The sequence below is a fragment of the Saccostrea cucullata genome, unplaced genomic scaffold, assembly GCF_032062105.1.
Source record: "Saccostrea cucullata isolate Sc308-1 unplaced genomic scaffold, CSIRO_AGI_Scuc_v1 ctg210, whole genome shotgun sequence".
In the NCBI taxonomy this organism is placed as follows: domain Eukaryota; kingdom Metazoa; phylum Mollusca; class Bivalvia; order Ostreida; family Ostreidae; genus Saccostrea; species Saccostrea cuccullata.
In genome coordinates, this window is record NW_026926147.1 from 34,660 (window position 1) to 57,337 (window position 22,678).

The 22,678-nt window shown below is 34.1% G+C and overlaps 2 protein-coding genes across 3 annotated transcripts; both read right to left on the reverse strand.

Annotated features, from left to right (window-relative positions):
* Positions 1–4,849: 4,849 nt before the first annotated feature.
* On the reverse strand, positions 4,850–14,151 carry LOC134270933 (uncharacterized). Of its 2 annotated transcripts, none has more exons than XM_062753201.1 (9): positions 14,082–14,151; positions 10,322–10,520; positions 9,806–10,047; positions 7,720–7,876; positions 6,936–7,143; positions 6,599–6,753; positions 6,349–6,468; positions 6,110–6,256; positions 4,850–5,773 (listed from the first exon to the last, which is right to left on the reverse strand). In XM_062753201.1, the coding sequence occupies exons 2-9, from the start codon at positions 10,493–10,495 to the stop codon at positions 5,573–5,575; spliced, it is 1,404 nt and encodes a 467-aa protein (XP_062609185.1). In that variant the 5' UTR covers positions 10,496–10,520; positions 14,082–14,151; the 3' UTR covers positions 4,850–5,572. The 2 variants fall into 2 exon arrangements, with proteins under 2 accessions (XP_062609185.1, XP_062609186.1); XM_062753202.1 differs by lacking the exon at positions 14,082–14,151 and adding an exon at positions 12,252–12,271.
* Positions 14,152–18,716: 4,565 nt separating this feature from the next.
* Positions 18,717–21,010, reverse strand: LOC134270931 (proteasome assembly chaperone 4-like). Its single transcript, XM_062753192.1, has 3 exons — positions 20,780–21,010; positions 19,373–19,445; positions 18,717–19,265 (listed from the first exon to the last, which is right to left on the reverse strand). The coding sequence occupies exons 1-3, from the start codon at positions 20,975–20,977 to the stop codon at positions 19,135–19,137; spliced, it is 402 nt and encodes a 133-aa protein (XP_062609176.1). The 5' UTR covers positions 20,978–21,010; the 3' UTR covers positions 18,717–19,134.
* Positions 21,011–22,678: the final 1,668 nt, after the last annotated feature.

Here is a 22,678-nt window from a genome sequence, read left to right on the forward strand (position 1 = left end):
TTGTGAATTTTATGGCCCCAGGGTCAGGGGTTCTGGTGTTAGGGTGGGGCTCTATTGATTATATAGTGAAAATACATGAATTCTTTGAAAATCTTCTTCTCTGCTCCTGGGTATTAAATAAACTAACTAAGTACATAGTTATGATGAGCAAGAGTGCCTCTACCAAAATTGTGAATTTTATGGCCCCAGGGTCAGGGGTTCTGGTGTTAGGGTGGGGCTCTCTTTTGATTATATAGTGAAAATACATGAATTCTTTGAAAATCTTCTTCTCTGCTCCTGGGTATTAAATAAACTAACTAAGTATATAATTATGATGAGCAAGAGTGCCTCTACCAAAATTGTGAATTTTATGGCCCCAGGGTCAGGGGTTCTGGTGTTAGGGCGGGGCTCTATTGATTATATATTGAAAATACATGAATTCTTTGAAAATCTTCTTCTCTGCTCCTGGGTATTAAATAAGCTAACTAAGTGCCTAGTTATGGTGAGCAAGAGTGCCTCTACCAATATTGTGAATTTTATGGCCCCAGGATAAGGGGTTCTGGTATTAGGGGGGGGGGGCTCTATTGATTATATAGTGAAAATACATGAATTCTTTGAAAATCTTCTCTGCACCTGGGTATTAAATAAACTAAGTGCATAGTTATAATGAGCAAGAGTGCCTCTACCAAAATTGTGAATTTTTTGGCCCCAGGGTCAGGGGTTCTAGTGCTGGGGGGGGGGGGGCTCGATAGATTATGTAGTTAAGGATACACGAATTCTTTCAAAATCTTCTTCTGTGCTCCTGGGTATTAAATAAACTAACTAAGTGCATAGTTATGATGAACAAGAGTGCCTCAACCAAAATTGTGAATTTTATGGCCCCAGGGTCAGGGGTTCTGGTGTTAGGGTGGGGCTCTATTGATTATATAGTGAAAATACATGAATTCTTTGAAAATCTTCTTCATTGCTCCTGGGTATTAAATAAACTAACTAAGTGCATAATTATGATGAGCAAGAGTGCCTCTACCAAAATTATGAATTTTATGGCCCCAGGGTCGGGTTTTGGTGTTAGGGCGGGGCTCTATAGATTATATAGTGAAAATTCATTAAATCTTTAAAAATTTTCTTCTCTGCTCTAGGGTATTAAGCAGATGAAGTACCTATATAGTTATTATCTACAAGGGCCCTAATCTTCCAGAATTGTGAATTTCAAGGCCCCAGGGTCAGGGGTAATATGGGGGTGTGTACTTATATACTGAAAATGAATGAATGGTTTGAAATTTGCTCCTTGGTATTAATCAAATATCAAGGCCTAAGGGTCAGGGGTTCATGTGTAGTAGGGGCACTACTGATTATTGCTGAATATAACTGATTAGTTGAAATGCATTTTTTGTTCCCCTACCTTGTGTATGGGTATTGAGTAAACAAACTAAGCAACTGCTAAGTGAATTGTTATGATGAATTAAATTTAATCACTGGAAAGTTGTTGCATAATGCTCAGGTGACCTATAAGGCCCATGGGCCTCTTGTTTTTTTTAATTCACAAATCTCAACATGACTATGGGAAGCTGGGGGTCCTAGTTTCCTGTTTTTCTAACAGGGTATATACTTGTATATATAGCCATGTTTAGAACATTTGTCTCAGAGTTAAATAGACCAGACCATAATGGCCGAGAAAGGAAAATTACTGTGTATATCATATCACACACACATAACAACACTAAGATATCTACAGTATGTGTAACTTATGGTTGTTATCAAACATGTATCCCACCATATCTTTTTTTTTTTAAATGTATAAAATATATATACTAGAGGTTGTTAAATGTATATCAGAAATATATTCAATTTGCACTATTGTTTGCGATATATATTAAGTATTTGATATCTATATGTACATGTATTATCATATTGTCAAAGACAATACCAAGTAAACATTCCAGAAACATATTAACTCCATTCATAAATTACTTACTCTCCATGACAGTTACTTCCCCCTGTTTTTCTGCATTGTTGTTAGCAATTTTTCATTAAAAAAACATTACAGCATGTTTCATCAGCATTACACCAATGTGTTTCTAAATAGGGAGGTTAATGAAGTGATGTATTTCTGACAGAGAAAACTTAGATGTAATATTCTATATTTCTGATGCCAATGAGATTTATAGAGAATTTTAATAGAAAATCAAAAATTGGGTTGCCAGAATGTTTTATCAAAGTGTGAATTAAGATTTCTTTGTTAATCTTGCTGTAGCTTAATGACAAAGTTACACTTTTACATGTACATGTTGTACATTTAAAAAAATACTCTTAGACAGTCACAAGTTTTTCCTGTTAAAACATGGCAGTTTTTTTTCAATTGAATGAATATTCCTTTGATATTGGTGCTGAACTTTTTTAGACAAGTAAATTTACCAATTTTTAATTCCTCTATAGTGAGTTTATTTTTGCTCTAATTAGATTTGTTCTAATTTAATCTCCTCATAGTACATTTTCTGATGAACATGATCCTGGTGTCGTGAGTCATTTGTCGTTTCGTTTGTCTTTTTTGTTTGGAAAGGTAACTGTTGCTATCTTTCTATGGCTCTTATTTTATGAGTTCTAACAAATGATTCACTTTCACATGGTTGGATTATTCATGTCAGCTTTTTGCAGGTTTTTCATTCAGAATATTATTTTAGGGACCATTTGAAAGAAGGAGAATTGTAGCAAAAGTAGTGTGTTTGAATAGCTATTCCAGTACATACATTGTGGTATGTGGTATGTCAATATATTGGCCAGTTTGTTGGGAAAAAACAAGGAGTTTTTGGCAATGATCAATATGATTATTACAATTGAGGACCAAATGAATAGAAAAGAATAATTGCAATGCCCTTAAACTTGCAAATATGAAAATCCGTGGTGTTCAAAACTTGAGTTTCAAAATGTTGAAGGAAAAAATTTAGAGATGATTTAAAGAAAATTCTAATGATGCCCTTGATATGAATTTGTCTCCCCTTCAGTCTACCAAGTCCCAGTGGACGGGTGCTCATCTGTAAGAAATTGGTGCATATAAAACATTGTTGCTGGAAATTTATTTTGGTAGATTGTTTAAATATTTTATTTATACATGTATACACTGTATTTATACTCCTATATATATGTATGTATTAGTGTTTACTTTTCAATTGAAGGTTGTGTACATCTTTACAGAGTGAAGTTTTCAAGCAGTATACTGAAATATATATTTGCTTTCACAACATCTGATTTGTAGGAAATACTGCTTACAATTTTTTTAAAACACGTTTTTTGCAAGTTGTAAAAATCTTTTATGAATACAACAAACTATACAATGTACAGTTTGAAAACCTTAGTGCTTTTTTTTTCTCTGCAAAAGAATTTCCACTATTAAAATCAAATACATGTATAAATAAAACACTATTTTACTGGATTGATTACTAATGTAGAGCAATAAGCTTTGGCATATCTAATCTTCAATATAAATACTTAATTAACATTAAATTTGCTTGCTTAAATTACAATACAGCCATAGTTCCTCAGTCAAGCTTGAAAAGTATTAACACATATACATCTATATCTTATACAAATTAGTAGAAATTAAGATTTTATCCTTCCACAGTTAATATATCAAGTAAAGTGCAGTGAGCTGAAATTATTTACTTTAGCAATATATGAATTCACTTTTATTTTCTAGGTTGTATGAAATTTGTATGAAGTTTTTCCATCATGTTTATGACCAGATGTTTTAGACTTTTGAGGGAAAATGTTAAAAGGATTTTAAAAGAGGAAAACTCTGAATTTTCAATTTTTAAGTTTTTTAAACAGATAAGGTTCTGGTTAAAAAGAAGATATGAAAATAATTTCCAAAAATCTGGAAAGGTTAATTGATTGTGACATAAATTGAATTATACATAACCACATAATAATATGTTACTTTGGGGGAAAAATAATTGTGAAGTATTCAATATTGTGGTCAATGGCTCGACGGAAATATAAGGGGAGGTTACTGTGGTATAAACATGTTGGTTGTTTAATATCATTAACAGTTCTATAAATGAAGTGTATATTATTGTAGTAGAGAGCACTTGTGTATCTTCACATTTATCATCCACTCTATGTTCTACTTATGAAGAATTTGTTATTGAGAATGTTAAGTGGTCATTATACCCTAAATTTATGCAGGCAAGCAATCATCTAAGATAACCGACCAAGTGTTTTGGGAAAAAAAACATAAGTACATGTAATATGCAATCCTTCATGCATTCTGTCTTCTTCATCACTATATTTCAGCTTGTTAATTTGATGAACAAAACTTTCAGTGCAATTTTTCCGTTTCCATTCTTTAACACAAAATATTCAGCCATTAATCAAACAATATCATACGACAACTTTGTGTCTGATGGATGAATGGTGTAATTCAATGTGATAAAAAATAAATATATTTATACAAGTACAGTATGTGTTTTGTACTCATTTTCAAATACCCAAGTGACTTGGTAATCTTGCTAGTGAGAACTTGTACAAGTACACTAGATTTCGGTCTTATTTAACATCTTTCATAAGAACTTTTCACTCGCATGGAAAGCTGCCACTTGCCATTGAAGAATTGCAAATTTTGTCATACTCCCCACTTAACAACCATTGAGCAGAGAGGGATTTTTTTCATGCCAGTACCTACTGCGACACGGGACCTCGTTAACGGGTCTCATCCGAAGGACTGGACTCCACAGTCCACAGTGGCATTGTTATAAGATTTCACCTGGGAGGTGAAACACTAGAACCTGCTGGGGGATATACCGGTACAAGTATTTTTTACAAAAGTGTCATTCATTCCTTTTTTCAGAGAAGAGCAAGACAGTTTCAAAGACAGTTTCAAAGTTTTTTTTTCTATATTTAATTCCATTTTGCACAGTACCGGTAAATAAATATGACATGTTTGCAACCAGGCCCCGGGATCATGAAGCATCTTAAGCTTAAGTCAAAAAATGCCTTAGATGCTGAAATTTTTTAGAGATCATGCAGCCCAAAATGAAAATGTTTTCCGATTTTGTATCATCAGCCTGCTGTTGCATGCAAATTATGAGTTTCCTTTAACAAGTTTTAAAGATTTTATAGATAATTAAAATTTCGACTTAAGTCCAAGTCTGTTTCATGATCCCGGGGCCAGAACACAGAGTTGTGTAGGTCTGTTCAAAATTTGGCAGTGTTTAATTAAAATACATACAAGTTTTATAAACATGTTTTCCTTTATTTATTTATTTATAACAGTTCTCTGGAGATTCTGAGACAATTTTTTGAGCTGCTATAAATACACACAAATCCTGTTAACTTGAGCTCTACTAGAATAAGAAAAAATATATAAGGGTAAATACTTAATCAATATTCCTTTTTATCTCAAGAAAGTGATAAGGCTTCAAAATTACTTCAACGTCCAAGGTATTCAGTTTCAGTGCTCAAGGTTATGAAGTTTACCTACATGTATGCATTTCATACATGTATAGATTATATCTACATATATGTTAAAAAAACGTCTGCTACATGAGCATGCTGAATTGGCACAAAAGTTAAAGCATCAATAAGGAGGCCACATGAATTACTTAAACATTGTGTACAAGGCCCAGTAACTATTCTCAAATGTTTTTGAAATGTGACTAGGGGCAGTAACTGTGTTGTTTCCATCATCCAGCTTGAATCCCAGGGACTCTGCAAGGTTTCGGCCAGCTGTCCCTTTACCTAGAACTTTAGCTAAGTCTGGTACTGATATAGCACTCTCTCCACTAATGGCTTGGGAGCACTGAAAAATATAAATTTGTAGGTTTATTGTTTAAAATCATGCAATACTTGTAGCTTTGCAACATCATTTCGAAAAGTACATAGAGGTTGAAATGGATTATTGCTGCAGATCTAGCCAAAGTGGGCTATTTTAATTTGTAGGGTCAAATTTTACTTGTGTGTGAGGATGTACATGTAATTTCATGGGTTGCTCATTTATGTGGTTGATTCTTTAAATCAATATGTCTACAAAATAAACATTTATGGGGATGCAAATTTGTGGGTATAAGGGTGACCCATGAATTCCACTAATATGGTTCCCCATGAACAATTATGATTTTACAGTAAATTTACTCACCATCTCTACTAGAGGTATTCCTGCTTCTTTTTCACAGGAGACAAGTAGCTGTAGTTCTCGCTTGTTAAATTCATGCAGTGCCCCCAAAAGATAGGCACAGGCTGTAAGAGTGTCACTGGTGGGTGAGGGGTACTGAAGCTTATCCCCCTGAGAAAAAAAGTAGAAAAGTTATAAATTACATACTGTATTATAACAAGAGGCCCAAGGACCTTCACAGGCACCTATGTACATGTTAATACCTTAATTATGAATCCACTGGATGTTAGAATTGTCTTGAAAATGTTTTCATCAGAAGAACAATTTTTCATCCATTCTGAGAAAGAGACTTCTTTAAACTCTCCTGCTTCTACATGACTGAACTGAAAATGAAAGGGGTGTAAATGAAAAACAAGATGGATGCTGACAAGGGCACTAACTCAACTATCACAGCAAAATCTGACAAATCTTCAACTATAGCTAACTGTACCGACTACAAACAAAATCCCATACCAAGTGTTCCAGCTCCCTGATTTCTGCTTGATTTCCCATGACGGTCTTAAAAGCTGAAATCAAAGCTTGTCTCTCACTATCTTTCATGGTTACCAAAGGTTTTAAAGTGTCTGCCACTATTTCATGTCCTGTTTTGTCGGCTGGTTTCTCATGATCTGTGGGGGAAAAAACAAAAAATGCCTACATTACAATATCACACCTGGGGATGCAAAATGATTTTGTTATATCCCTGAATTTGCGATATCCGTCTTTGTACTAAACGATTTAAACTGTATATTATACTTATTAAGCAAGTTTGCTGTAGTTGTGTTTTGCTTTAATATTATATTTTTCTTACCAAGACTGTCAGCAAGGTCCACATTGGAGCGGCTACCCAGGAACCCTCCCTTGCCTGTGGGTAGCGTCATGGGGGTGATGGTCCCATCACTGGCCCTAACCTGAAGTTCCCACACCTTGTAAGCCACTGGGGTGCCAGCAGGGACGACAATGTCACCTGTTTTGTCGTAATGAAAATTTTCATCCACATTACCAGGCACTGCCGTTACCTAAAGAGAAAAAAGTGTACTTAGTCTAGTTAACTAATCAAGTAGTCAATACAGTTCAATGTCGTTGATGACAACTCATCAACCACTATGAAATAAGTAATTTTCATGGCGGGGTTAATTTTCATTGTCTTAGAGGTATAGAGAGACCCACGAATGTATGTCCACAACAAGAAACAAAATTTTATATGCATTACTACTAAACATTTTCTTCAATCTGAAATCAAATCCTCACAAACCAATATTTTTTCCTCAAATCTCGAAATTTGACCCCATGAAAATATGTGATTTTAGAGTAATTTTTGAGTACTGTACATGAACAAAAACAAGTGCACTCACATTTTTTTTTTTTAATTTTTAGTGCCAAAGGAGCTAAGATATCATTTTCACGAAATATAAGCATGTTTACAGTATTTGCAATCTGGATATAATGATGCTATTAAAATACAGTACCATGTAAATATTTTTTTTCATCTAAGTGCTGGGACAGATGGTTTTGCTTAATAGTTACAAAGTGATTTAATTGTTGTAATTGTTATATCAGTTCATTGTACATGCTAGAAGCATGTTTTACTGTACCTTTTCACCAAGATCCATTTTTTCATCCACTGAAGAAACTCTCTTTATTTCTGCGTTTTTCTCGACTACGTATAAATCGTTGACAATGCACAGACTAATTGACTGTTTAGAGCTCCCAAGGACCTGATTTACAATCATGTTGTTCATATCCAATTTTCTGAAAGAAGAGCCAGATAAAATACTCATTTTCAATGTCTATATAAACTCACACAATAACATTTGTGACAAATACTGTTTTTCAGCAGACTCGTCTACACCTCCTTCCTGTTCATTAAGATATACGTGTACTAACAAGAATTTGGAACATGTCGATCAAAAAAAGCAAGAATAAATTGAATACTCTATTAACTTCTGAAGAAAACTTTATAATGAAACATATGGAAGTAACGAACAGTATTCAAGATCAAAAGTCCATAAAACAATACAAAATAGGAGCAGAGCAAAACAGACCTCCAAAACATCAGAGGTGGACAAGAAATTGTATATAAAAAAGACAGTACAGATGGACTGTAAATGGTCTATAATTATCTGCAAATTAATATTTAAAAAATTATTAATTGAAAAAAAAATTGACAAAGAAAACAGACATGAATTGAGAAAAACCTTCAACTATTTTATAATAACGTGAAAAGTTTAAAGAAAGGAAAAGGATCACTTGAAATGAAACTTGGTTCTTGGAATTTTTTGTTTATTCATGTGTGATGTAACAAGAGGTCTCAGCATAATTAAGAGATCTTCAACAAAGATATCAAGCCTGTTTCATACATACCAATTATATGTCAAAGTCAACTGTACATTGCAACAGTAGGTCATAGTCAACTGTACATTCCATTTGAAGGTCAAAGTAATTGTACATTGCAACAGTAGGTCAAAGTCAACTGTACATTGCAATTATAGGTCATAGTCAACTTTACATTGTAGCAGTTGGTCATAGTCAACTGTAAATTCTATTCATAGGTCACAATCAACTGTACATTCCATTTGTAGGTCATAGTCAACTATACATTCCAACAGTTGGTCATAATCAACTTTTCATACGTTGGTCATAATCAACTTTTCATTCCAATTATAGATCATGGTCAACTATACATTCCATTTGTAGGTCATAGTCAAATGTACTTTCCAATTATCCTGTGAATTCACAAATTTTCGTGGGGGTTTAATTTTCGTTGTTTTCAAAGTATGAAGAGACCTATGAATTCACATCACTATGAAATGTAAAATGTTACATACATAACTTCTCAACAATTCTTCATCCTCGAATTCAAATCACAACGAACCAAGAGTTTTTCCTCAAACCACGCAAATTTGACCCCACGAAAATATGTGATTTTACAGTATGTCATAGTCAACTGTACATTCCAATTACAGGTCATAGTCAACTGTGCATTCTGTAGGTTACCTTTTTTAAGCAAGTGTTTAATGACACTAAATGAATCAAATGCTATCATGAATTGGGAAAATGATCCAGTTAACATGGTACATGTATAATTAACAACCACAGTATATATAACTGGTTTTTTTTCTGAAATAACATATATTAAAAGCATAAAACAGCTGTTGTTCTGTCCACATGTTATCTAGATGTACCAGATTGTCATTTTTCTTTGAATAAACTAAGTGCAGAGGACAGAGGAGTTATAAAGCTTAACATGACCAGATCAGGCAGATTGATTTTGCTACAAATAAGCACTGCTGTGTTGCCATTAAGGTGGCAAATCTTAAATACTCACACTCTGGAGCTCAACAACTAGTTAGAAATGTTTATCAGTTAGACTCATGTATGAAAAAAATGTTTTATAAAATCAGAATCATATATGTATGAATTATATAGATATGTATAGTTTACTTGTGTACTAAGTCTTAATAATTAAGTCTTAATGAAATATATAAGACCAAACCAAAACCCAAGGAGGATTAGATTTTTTAAAGATAATTTAAAGAAATTTATATAATTAGTAACTATGGCAACACCAAATTTAAAATCAAAAGCCAATATAATACTTAACTTTCCAAGGAAATGTTAAGTTATTGTCTTTACATCCAACCCAAGCAGCAATTGAAATAATTCTGAATTAAGAGTTACCTGCCCCTGAGTGCTTCCAGCAGTGCCTCTGAATCCAGTGATTTCTCCTGAATGGTTCCTAGTTTAGATGAAATAGTGACCGAGTCTGATGCAGATAAAGAGGAATCCATTAATTCCTTCATCAACTTGATCCCCAGCTTTCCATCCAGGGAATATTTACTCTCCGGATTAAACTCACAGAAATTTTTGGTTTTACTCGGAACATCGAGAACAACATGGCTGTTTTCTAGCAGTGCCTGAAGCTAGATATCAATAAGAATAACTACATATGTGTTAAAAAAATATTACAGCATTTATCAAGAATATGAATGCATACTTTCTACAAAAATATTTACATGCAAACTTTGAACGTATTACTATTCCTTGTAATAATTATAAACCTCACTTGTGTTAAATACAGAAATTGCATTCAGTTAAAGTGTTGGCATTCAGCAGCTATATCCTTTTTACAAACTAAATTGCAACAATATTGATCCAAATAAGAATTAATTAAATATGAATACAAATTTAAAGTACATGAAAGTCGAGCACAGTATGCGTCACTTTTTCCCAGAAGAGATAGCGTCTTTTTGTTTTCCGCAGCACGATCTTCAGTAAGTCTAGATCCTGCGCTGCGTCCATACTGTGAGCGGGCATCATCGTCTCTGGGCCCATGGCATGGACAAACTTCTGACAGACTGCTGGGAACATCTTGTGGGAGTGGTTGTGTATTACACTATTTAAGATATAAATTAGGGATGTAAAAGAGTAGCCCTTAAACGGGTACTAAAACAAATGTCCAAGTATCAAATACTGTATACCGGGTTATTTTCGCACTTTCACACTTGAAAACAATTCTGTCCCGTTTTAAATTCGCCCAGTCATAGTTTTGTTTAAGAAATTATACTGTATTCTTTAAATTCGCTCCATTTCAAATTGCCCAAAGGAGGACAGGGCAAAAGGGGCAAAAAAATAAAATAGGGGCGAGAATTTCCCTCTATACAGTGCTAAAATTGTTACTTTGTTTACAATTTTACCAAGTACCAAGGTACTTGATTGGAAAATTGTCCATTAGTAACCAATTATCAAAAATTGAATAATTTGACATCCCTGGTAATATGAATACATGTATATTATCACTGATGACAATTAAACCATGAGAACATTTGTATAGATAATATTCAGATGAAATGTTTTTCTCATTTCTTAAAACCTTTTATGTATCAACTGATGCACCATCATGCATTTCATCTAGTTTCTGTCTAATTCCATACATGTATCTTTGGTTTTACAGTGTCTGAGTTTATTGCATGCCTATAATACTTAGATGTAATAAGATTTCTTTCAGCATCACATTATGTTTGGCTTAATCTATTAAAATTAGATGTGAGATCCTCGTGTATTGCTACACTAACATCAAACACATAGGCGTCGGAAGCAAACTGAAAGTCGGGGGGCTAATTGAAAGTGGGGGGGGGGGGCTAAACCAACAAAAAAAGGTAATCCCCAATATCCAGTGCCTATATCACGTATATATTTGCAAAAAAAGTGGGGGGGGGCTAAGCCCTAGTCCCCCTCCTCCCCTCCCCCCTCCCCAGTTCCCAGAGAGGGTCACGTCATAGGTCAAAGTCAGAACAACTCTAAACTTATTCGCTTCAACAAGTTTACAATGATTTTGCGGGTGACAATTTGCTTGGTTGATAGAATATCTGAGGTGACCCTCTATGGGATGTTTTTAGATGTAAGTAAAGCGAGTATGTGAGCGGATCTAACATCTAATTTTAATTAGATTATGTTTGGCTCTGACAATCATATTTTTATACCAACAAAATGAAATTAATTGACACAATTTGTTGCTGAAATTCAAGTATTTAGCTATTTAGTACCTAAATCACTAGTCTGAAAAAAAATTGGCAGGACATCACACACACTAGTCGATTCTGATTGGATTCTAGAACTGGCATATTGATATTTAGGTCCGTTAATTGTCAAAATGTATCTGAATCTGGTGTTGTGAAATTCTGGACAATTTCCTAGAGAATCAGTATTTCAATTTTCTCCTGGCCAGTGATTGATGAGCTATGAAATTTATCTGCAGTCAAAAACACTTGGTGAAAAACACGAGTATTAAAAATATTACTCTAGATACAGTTGCAGCTAAAAACAAGATGAGACTTTTAAAGTTCTACCATTACCTGTCTCCATGCATGAAGGATACTGCACTTCCTGTATAACGTATAATCTAACAGTACGTATGTTACATATGAGTGAAAAACTGGTACTTCATTGGGGTAAACTACGGGTGTTATTCAATTCTGGAGATTTCACAATAAAACTGAAACAGGATTGTTGCTAAAATCTGGCTATGTGGGTTTGGAGTTTATCCATGTTATACATGTTATCAGGAGTTCATTTCTCTCTATACCCCTGTTAAAAAAATTTGCTTTGGCAACATTTAGAGGCTTACAGATCTATAACAAACAAAAAAGATTCTCCATGTACTTTATACATCTTGTACGAATAGAAGCCAGGTCAATGCCCAGTTAGGCAAACTTTTCTTGGCACTAAGGAAAAAAAATGATTATGATAACAGGGATGTTAACTGTATCAGTCTACCTAATAGCACAGGTTCTCTGCCCTTGATTCCAGTCATTACCACTAGGAAATACATGTTTAAGTTTTTCAGCATGTTCAGGGCTCTTGTGCTCCTTAGCTAATTGTTTGCTCAGATGAACAGCCTAAGATCATTCACTGGAGGGTTAATTTTAATTTTTTTTTCCAGAAAATAATGTTTATACTGTACAGCAGAACAAGGTTCTCGCAGATTTTAATATTTCTAATTAATCTACATAATTGCGGGAATAAAAATTCTGCAAATTCAACACACAGTGAATAATTCTTGAAAAATTTATAAAGATATATTGAAATTAATTAACTCTTACTGCAGTGTTTCTGTGGAATAATTAATAAAATCAGTGAAAATGAATTGCAACACCAAGTATACCGTTATTATAATAAATTAAAAGTGATTTATAGCATTTCATTAGTAGTCATTAGGGGCATACACCCCCTTTCAAAAATTGTCAAATCAGACAAATTATTGTTCAATCTTTAAAAAGAAATGATTTTTTAAAAAAAAAATTAATTAAGGGGTATAGAAAAAAGAATCTTTCCTTGCAAGGCTCTGAGCCATGTTGTGGCTTCCTTCACACTCTAGCTGACCTTCTATTAAATTAATAGTTTTATTAATTTTTTCACACCAAATTTAAAAAAAAAAAGAAAAATTTAAAAGATTTCTTAGAATTTTTCATTTTTCTCTAATAATTAAGTCTCTGGAATCCAGGAGCTTTCATCCCCCTAAGCCCCCACTTTTGACCTCTCATCCCTTGCCCCCTGGACCCATTGGCAGCCTTATGGGGGCTCAATGAACCCATACCTTAAATCAGATGCACCTACCCAAATCCTAGATCCATATCCTAACAGAGACCCAATTTTTCATCAAATAATTCATGTGAATTTAATCATGTTAATATTAATGGAGATATTTTAAACATGATTTTTATTATGTTGTATTATTGCAAATGATACAATGTATTTCTGATTGTGTTACTTAATAGATAGATCATTACAACTAGTACTACATGTATCTGAGTACATAATTACTGTTTGCACACAGAATAGCATGGTCATCCCCTGCTTCTAAATAAAAATAATTATTTTTATACAAGAAAAAATATGAAAAGAACAAGTTTAGAGGCCTTTTTTCTCCCTATGAATTTACGGAAAGAAAAACTGCTAATTTTATTGATAATACGTTAGATAAATTTAGACTATTAGTGACTCATTCATGTATTTATAAATTAAAATAATAATAATCTAATTTTCTACCTATTCAGTGCCTTACAACATTAATTAAGATTTGCATCATTTTACTTACATCCTAAAAAATTCTATAGAAATTGACAATCTTTGGAGAGCCCTAGTTTTCAATTTTTCATGTACAGCACAAAATTAACTTTTACTATAATAGAATTGTTTCTAAGGATTACAAAACATGCTATATTTGGATAAGGGGGTATTGCACTAAAATTGCAGTGCCGTTTTAGACATTAAGTGAACCTAGCTCTTTTTACTTTTAGCATGCTCCTGAGGAGCAAGAACCTTATCTTCATTTATAAAGTACACCATTTACCAATGACTAGGAATATTCAGATTATTGCGAATTTTCACATCTTAGATATACTTAAGCAGATAAAAAAAACATAATGTGTAATTAATAATCCACATATTCACTTACTTTAAAAACTGAAAAATCACTTTCCTCAATCAAAGACAAACCGAAAGTAGGCCTTTTCGGTAGCTATAATCGAGATCGGTTACGATTATGGCAATTCCGGAATACCCTATCAGAACGTTCACCGACTCGGTTTCTGTTTTCATCAGAATATTTTCACCCTTTTTTATTTCCATTAATTTTATGCCCCCACCAACACTTTTTTGCAAAGATAGACAAAATATAGGCATTGCACATCGGGGCCTGGGATTAGCAGCCCCCCCCCCCACTTTCGAGGCAAAAGTTACGTGCAGTTTAGGTGAAGGAAAAAAAAACAAACAAACAAAATAAAAAATGATATTGTTTGCAAAAAAAGGTATCAAAAGAAGTTTGATCCTACTCCACCCAACTCCCCTTGCTTGTCAATCTCTCTTTCACTTAGCACCCTCCCCCCTTTCAATTTGCTTCCAGTGCCAATGTTCACGTGTATATCAATATTGTGACATTACTTTCCAAAGACATAAATGCTTCTTACCTGTTCACCTTGAACCTTGAGTTTGACACACTTTAAAAACTTTTACCTTGGACATAATTGATTTTGAACAGTTAGTACTAGAGCACCTTCATTTTTTACAGGAATATTTCTTATGACAGGGGCTTCCTTCCTTTGGGTACCAACAATACTGATCTTTTGACCTCGACCCTAGACTTTGAACGTCTTTTGATTGACTTAAACCTTGGCCATTACTTTTACACATTTGTTGATAGGGCCATGTAATGTATAATATTTCACAGATGACATATTTTTATGACATATACCCTTCCCCTGTGTACCTTTAATTTGTCCCTTTGAACTCAACCTTTGAGCTTGACCCACATTTAAAAAATATACATGACCTTAAATTTTGAATGGTTAGTGCTTGTGCTCTCATATTTCAATGGTGCGGGTATCTTCATTGAGACAAATCATTTTGTTGGTTAACAACAGTTTTTATCTTTTGACCTTGGACTGGCTTGAAGTTTGATTCGCCAAAATTTTTCATGGGGAACGTTTAATTAAGAACACCAGTGTACCACAAACACATCTTCTTTTTATAATCCGATCAATGTAGGGCGTTGTAGAGCTAAACAGAAAATCGGAATGAAGTCTTTCATAATTTTAAAATGCAGAAAAAAAAAACAGGTTGGTCATCGAAGCACCGTACCCCATGTTAAAATTTATTAGGCTGTTTGGAACTACATTTGAAACTACAGAATTATATGAAGAACATGCTGGCATGAACCGTATATACGAGGTCTAGGAAGAAGTTGTTAATATGGGGCCTAATTATAATGTAAAACGAAGTATAGAGGTGTGCCATATTCCAATCAAAACACACTTCCAAAAATATATGACGTGAATGATAAGAATTTACTCGTAAGGTTCAAATCATAATTTAATCTGAAGCACCATCCTTAAACTAAATTGTTAAAAATCGTATACCTGGCAAAAAAGTATGATCGTTTTCGAACAACATATGAAGAATTTGATCTCTAGATTATTCATATTTAAGTTTTTAGCGATCATGGAAAATAGGTTTAACATTAAATGCGAGGAATCGGGCTGCAGGATCAATGTGATCTATGTGGCATAATATTTGGTTCTCTCGGTTCAACAGTTCATAGGTCCAGGTATCTTGTTTGATGATATCAAAAGGTCCGGTCGACTTGCATAAGTAAAGGTCTGCATATGTATAAAATAACCGGATAAGAAGTTCGTATTGCAATTTTAACATACAGCTTAAACTTTAATAGCTTTTATTTTCCTTTATGAATTGAACAATGATCGATCTTTAAAAAAATCCAAAAAAACAATACAAATCCGTAAACATGGTATAAAACACCAACCCGCAGAAATTTCAAAGACGGGACCATGTGCCGAGAAGGAGTAAGCATCCCCTATATACAATTAGATAGGTAGATGTGAATAAAACAGGCACAGAGCAACAACAACAACATTTTTCCCAAACATAACTTAATTTTACTATTGAGAATGTTAATTGAAAGGCCGGTTGCCCCCCTCCCCGCCCTTTGTTACAAGACGTTCAAACAAAGGTAATTATAGTATTTCAGGAAGAATTTTTGGTACTGGAAGAAGTTGATTTTCGAGATTGGGCAATTTCCCTCTTTTTTACTTGTCAAGCTTTTTTCAGGTAAGTTGAATTTTTTTCTCTGCCCCCCCCCCCCCCCTTAAAAACTATTCTACATCACTGTAAACGTTCCTAAAAATTGCTGTGAATAGACATCCCTTTTTGAATCAGCAAGATCGATGTTCGTGTTCGCTCTATTTCGGTACAATTTTGTTTTAGTCCGATGAACTTTTGAGTTTGGATACTGTACTTCTTTATAATTTCATTTCTTATATTGGGGAACTGAAATCTTGCTTCTTTTCCGCAGCTGGAGAACGGCATCCTACTTACCATCCCAAAATGCTTGACATTAATTATGCAACTAAAAATTAATCGAGAAAAGTGAAGTTTTGTTTTTCCAGCATTTTTTAAAAAGGAAAACCTACAAATATTTATTGTAAAAAATATCGCCTGTAAATATATCAAGATATATCAAGATGCTATCGTGATAATTTGGGGGGAAATCATGATATATCGCGATACGAAATTCTTAACAACACCCATCTCTGCTATTGGAGTGTAAGTAATAAAATGTATAAATGGAAGTTGAAGCATATTCTGGGGGGGAATACGGGTTATGTGTCATGTTGTACTACTCAAAAAGAAAGAAGTTTTTAAAAAATGCGATGCTACTCTGTAAAATCAAGATTCAAGAGGGTATCAGTCATGGTACATGTAGATGAAGAGAATGTTTATTAGACACGATAAGTTATCCAAAATATACATAAATTCCTAGTTTATCATTCCTAGTTTTTGAATTCTGATATTATTTTTCGTTTCTGTAAAGTTTTAAAGATTTTCCTTATATATAAAGAATGATAGAGCATGTGTTTATGCCTCCGTAATCAGAGTAGTTCAGTTTCACTTTTATCCTGTCCGTCCGCCTGTCTGTCTGCAAAAACCTATTTCATCGCTTATAACTTTTGATTGGTTCGAGCAATGGTATTTCACATGTGTATTCTATCTTTGCGACAAGGTCTTTCTTTGGGAACATATTTAATTTTGACCTCTTGACCTTGGAGTTTGACCCAATTTTATAAAAATTTACCCACCATTAACCGTTTCATATTTCACAGGGGTATTTCATGTGAAGGTATTCTTTGGTTACCAACAATTTTGATCTTTTGACTATATAGAGTTTGGCCTACTTTTGAAAAATGATAACCTTGGCTTTTGAACAATTGGTGCTAGGCTTTGATAGAACCATTTCCAGCTTAGTTTGGACTTTCAGTAAGGCGTGGCATTCTTGGCGCTACATGTTTACCTCCTATCAAATGGCAAATAGATTCTCATTGGTTAAGAAATTAATAACATCAGGATAAAAATTGTTGTTGACAACGATGAGACAACTTAAGCACCTCTTTGCAGGACGAAACAATGTAATTAGTTAATTGATACACTAAATGGCATTTGCCCGAATTTCTATCCCATGTATATTTCAAAAGTAAAGGAAAGCGGTGTAAATTTCAGAAGCTAATTATGTAACTTCGAGAATGCCACACCTGACTGAAAGTCCAAACTAAGCTGGAAATGGTTCTATTTTTCATACATATCTAATGACAACGCCTTCCTCTGAGTACCTTTAATATGACACTTTGACCTTGGAGTTTGACCCAAATTTAAAAAAACTTAAATCTTCGCCATAATTTTTTTTATTGATAAGTGCTTAGATTTTAATATTTCACAGATATATTCACTGAGAACAAGTCCTTTCTCTAGGTAACACCATTTTTCATCTCTTGACCTTGGAGTTTGACTTGCATTTGAGACACGTAAACTTTTGCCAAAAGCTTTCATATGGGGGCATCATTGTTTCACAAACACAATTTGTTTACATACCCACAGAGGGACAATCTCTGAAATCTTTTTTTAAAATATATAAATGCACCCCTTCGGCGGGTCGCAACAGGAGATCACAGAAAAAGAACATACCAGGGTACATTTGTTCTGGGTGCAAACATTACACTTATGCAAATAGTTTGTATACTACCAATTCTAAAAGATTGATTGATAAATGGCCATAGATAAAGGTTTACTGCATTACAAGTATGAATTTTCAATTTGTATTGAGGCTCACCATCTGGGGCCTCAATTCTAAATCACAATGCAATGAAAAACCATTGCTGTAGAGGGCTAAGATGCTCTAGCCTGGTCAATGGCAATTTTTTCCCTGTTACATTTGTTGGCATACATGTATAGTAACAGACTCTTACATACTGTAAATCACTTTTTATTCACGAGAACTTTATTTTCGCGTAATTACGCGAGATGGTATGCTCGCGAAAATTCAATTCTCGTGTATAATAGAATTCCTTAAGATTATATAGAGTGACGACCACAATTCGTGAAAATTTTGTCTCGCTTATAAAGAGTCAATGACTATCTCGCGAAAATAAAGTGTCGCGAAAATATAGTGACCTACAGTATACTAAATAATATAAAACACAACTTCAAAGACATTTAGATAATAATTTTTGCTTTTACTTGTGAATATGCACAGAATCCCCAAACAGACTTCTTATGTGAAAATGACAGGTTCATTTCAACATTACAGCACAATTCTTCATGAAATATAAGAGGGCATAGTATGTATAGACTTAGCTAAACACTCAGTGATAGTTAAATTGTAGCACCTTACAATGTACAGTAATAAAAAAAAACAACAACAGGTAAACATGTTAAAAGTCATATATTTGTAAACTGAATCTTTTGAAGCATTTATTTTGAATAAAAGACAAATATATGCATGCTTCATGACAGTAACTCTCTATCTACTATCTAGACTAGTATGTGCTTTGTTGGAATATTGTTTTACCATGTCATTTTTATTTTGGAAACAGATAGTCAAGATCATCAAGATTCAGTAGAACAGTGGTAGTAATTAGTGCTAAAACATGTTATAAACAGCTTTAATTTGGTTCATAGAATTTTTCAGGAAAGTTCTGCAATTCCTGTCCGATGCGTTTTTCTATGAGGGGTAGCATAAGCTGGTCATAGTCCAAACTTCCACTCACAAAAACCTGCTTCCCAGTTTTCTTAGCTACAGAACAGAACAGAAAAAAAGGTTGATTCATATCATTAGGATCCTGGATAAGGTCAATTTTCAATGTAATTAAAGAAATAAATACTTAATGAATCTGGAGGTACCTAATCGCTGTGCTATGGTGAAGCAATGGGAATCTGATGGGCCAAGAAGAACTGCTCCAGAAGGAATACTGCTCTACAATCAAATAATCCAGTCATTGAAATTAAGTGTTAATCCATTTATGAACTCCCTCATCCCACTTAACAAAATTTCATGCATTTTTTCTTCGCAAGTACATGTATGTTAAGGCAGCAGCTGCAGCACACAGATCAGATTTCGGCGAATGTAAACTCTTTTGTAAAAGTATTACTAGCATAAATAAATCAGAAAAGTCATGGATAAAACATTTACTGTGACAGTCATGATTATCCATTCTTTAGACTTCAATGAGTGAACACTTAGCAAATATACTTTTACACCTGGGTGCAGATTTTGCATGCATGCAAAATATGCCCCCTGTAAGTAAATCAGGGCATGTGAATGGGGCTTAAGTGTCAACATGATGAAATTACATTTCTCAATGTTGTGCAAAAAATGGACAATTTTATTGGTAGTTTATTCTAAAAAGATTTTGTGACTTCATCACAAGTTATTGTAGCATAGCCTTGAGATACATTAAACAAGAAAAGGAGAATTTTGTGTATTAGAATTTAAACAACATGAACAAATTTAGATATCTCCAGGATTCATCAAGATTATACATAATGGTAAAATTTTAAAGAGATTGACTTAGTATGAGAAATAAGAAGAAGTGTATGATATTGACAACAGATAGTGGAGATGTTAGGATACTTTCTGGGGGTGTGGCTCCCCTTTCCTCTTAAACAGGTCCAGTCCAAATTAGCTATTAATAGCTACGTAGGTATTTAAACATATCCAAAGTAGCTTTTTTTACCTGCTTTCTCCTTTACTTGCATTTTGTGGCCAAATGCAGGAACGGCGCAACATGTTGAGCTCAAAATTTCTTGATACAGTCTCACTGATGATGAATATGACAAAAATTTGGCCAAAAAATGATTACTTCGTATATTATCAATTTCGCAACTAGAAACTAATGTAAAATTGCTGATTCATGAAGTAATCATTTTTTGGCCAAATTTTTGTCATAAGTATTCACCTTTGGTGTGACAGTATGAAAAAATATGGTATTCACCATGTTGGGCCGTTACGTCTTTTGGCCACAAAATGCAGATAACACAAAAAGTAGGTAAAAATAGCTACTTTGGGTAGGTTTAAATACCTACGTAGCTATTAATAGCTACTTAGGTAGAAATAGTCTTTGGACTGGACCTGTTAAATTAAAAGTGTTGCTATGGACTTTTCTCAAACTTATGAAAATAAATAACATGCATAGGGATTGTTACAGGTGTCTACAGATATACATGGGATTGATTAGTCTGAGGGGCAATCAACCCCGTTTATTTCTGTAAACAGTCATTTATAAACCCAGAAACCTAAAATATACTCACAAATTTTGTTTGCATTGCAACTGCTAGATTTCCTAACTTGTTCGAAGTACAGACCGAAATAAAGAAACTGTCTTTTAATCTTAACACTTGGAAATGAAACACTTTGTCCATTATTTTATCAGAAAACACATGATATTTTAACTGAGGCTCAAGAATGGTCTTGTTCGTAACACTTGCAGTCATCATGTCATGCTGCATGCTGTTTTCCTAGATTGAAACAGAAAGTAGGACTCAGCACTTCGATCCCGATGGGAAAAAAATTGAAAGCGAAAGAACAGAAACTGAGAAAGTAAGTAAACTGAAAATGTTTTGCAGAAGATTATAGAATGTATTGTTGGTATAAAAACAGAATAAACATGTTGATAGGAATTAACTCAGTTAGAAGGATGAATGCAATTTCTTCAAAATAAACTGGGCGGAAGGGAGCGAAAAACGCGAGGAAAATATTGATCCGAATTTCCTCAGTAATGTGAATCTTTTTCAATCTTATTTGAAAATTGTTGTTGTTAAAAAAATCTCTCGATTATGCTGTCTTTTATTCATATGTTGATGGCCTATATCTAACTCAATATGGTGGGTTTTTTTTGTTTTTGTGATGGTACTCAATTTTTTTTTAGGAAGGAGATGGATTGGCCCCCTCCCCCTCCCATTCCGTCACTGCCCTAACCTAAATCTGTCAATTTTGTGAGATTTGGAGCTTTAAATTAATGAATGCGACTATACACAAACAGAATACACAGGAAATCAATGAGAAATCTGCCCGATGGTGAAACTGTTTACGAGCGCATGCAGCTATTTATCTCTCAAATGCCGTTTTGCATTCTACCTATAACTGTAATGGGAGAGAAAAAATGTGGTGGACCAGACGAATACTCGAACCCAGGCCCCCTGAAACTCCCTCAGGTGCTCTACTAACTAGGGCTGTGTATTGAGCTAAAAATTTCGATACGATACGATACAATATTTGTTAAAGCGATATGCGATATATTGGATTCTGAAACAAGTCCATCTAAAAAGGCTTCTAAATCATTTTAATGCATACATTTCATAACGATTAAGTGTTTTATTAACCATTTTAAAGTTCTTGTCTCATTGTCTTTAAAAATAACACTTCAATTAAAACTTTTGACGACAGTAAAATCAATATGTTCAAATAAATTTCTCTTTGTACTTTGTAATGATTTTAAAAACTGTGGTATTTCCTTAGAATTCATATAATTATTGAAGGTTTTAACTCAAAAAAGTAAAATATAATCCTTGGTGATTGTAATTCCCATCTTTTAAACAGAATTTGAAGAAAAAATGTCTGTCTGATACGTATTGGAAGTTACTTTTCGATACGATATTTTTCTTGAATGTCGATACGTATCGATATATCGATATATTGATACAACCCTACTACTAACTGAGCTATCTGGCCACTGGTGATCGAACCCAGCTGACCTCCACACTCCTCCCTCCTTAAAGGTCCTTGGCCCCCCAAAGACCCCCAACCCAGACTCATCCCTGGCAGGCCTCTCACCTGTCAGTTCCAGGGCATGGCATGGCACCAAATGAAATGGGAGAGAAGAAGAATGCAGCAGACCAGACCCGGATTTAACCCGGACCAGATAGCTCAGTCTGTGGAGCACATGACAGGAGATTCACTCAGGGGGCCCAGGTTTGAATTCCGGTCTAGTCTGTTGCATTTTTGTAACTGAGTTAAAAGTGGCTATGCTTTGCAAATAGTAACACTCCTAATAGCACTAGCTAGTGGGCTAACCACTTAGCTCTGACAGTCAGTAGACCATTGGATTTTAAATTTGAAGGTTTTAGGTTCTTGCCACAGTGTTGACGCCCCCTAGCTAATCGGTCATATAACATTAATTTAAAAATTTCAGTCAACACCTTTAGCCTGCT

Bases quoted from the DNA above. Each gene is read 5' to 3' on its own strand.
- LOC134270933 (XM_062753201.1), bottom strand. From the start codon at position 10,495: ATGTTCCCAGCAGTCTGTCAGAAGTTTGTCCATGCCATGGGCCCAGAG. The intron at 6,257-6,348 runs GTATTAACATGT...TTTTTTTCTCAG, and splicing joins CCAGTGGATTCATAATTAAG to GGGGATAAGCTTCAGTACCC. The intron at 5,774-6,109 runs GTGAGTAAATTT...TATATTTTTCAG, and splicing joins GAATACCTCTAGTAGAGATG to TGCTCCCAAGCCATTAGTGG.
- LOC134270931 (XM_062753192.1), bottom strand. From the start codon at position 20,977: ATGCAGCATGACATGATGACTGCAAGTGTTACGAACAAGACCATTCTT. The intron at 19,446-20,779 runs GTGAGTATATTT...ATTTGATTGTAG, and splicing joins TTGCAATGCAAACAAAATTT to AGCAGTATTCCTTCTGGAGC. The intron at 19,266-19,372 runs GTACCTCCAGAT...TCTGTTCTGTAG, and splicing joins CACCATAGCACAGCGATTAG to CTAAGAAAACTGGGAAGCAG.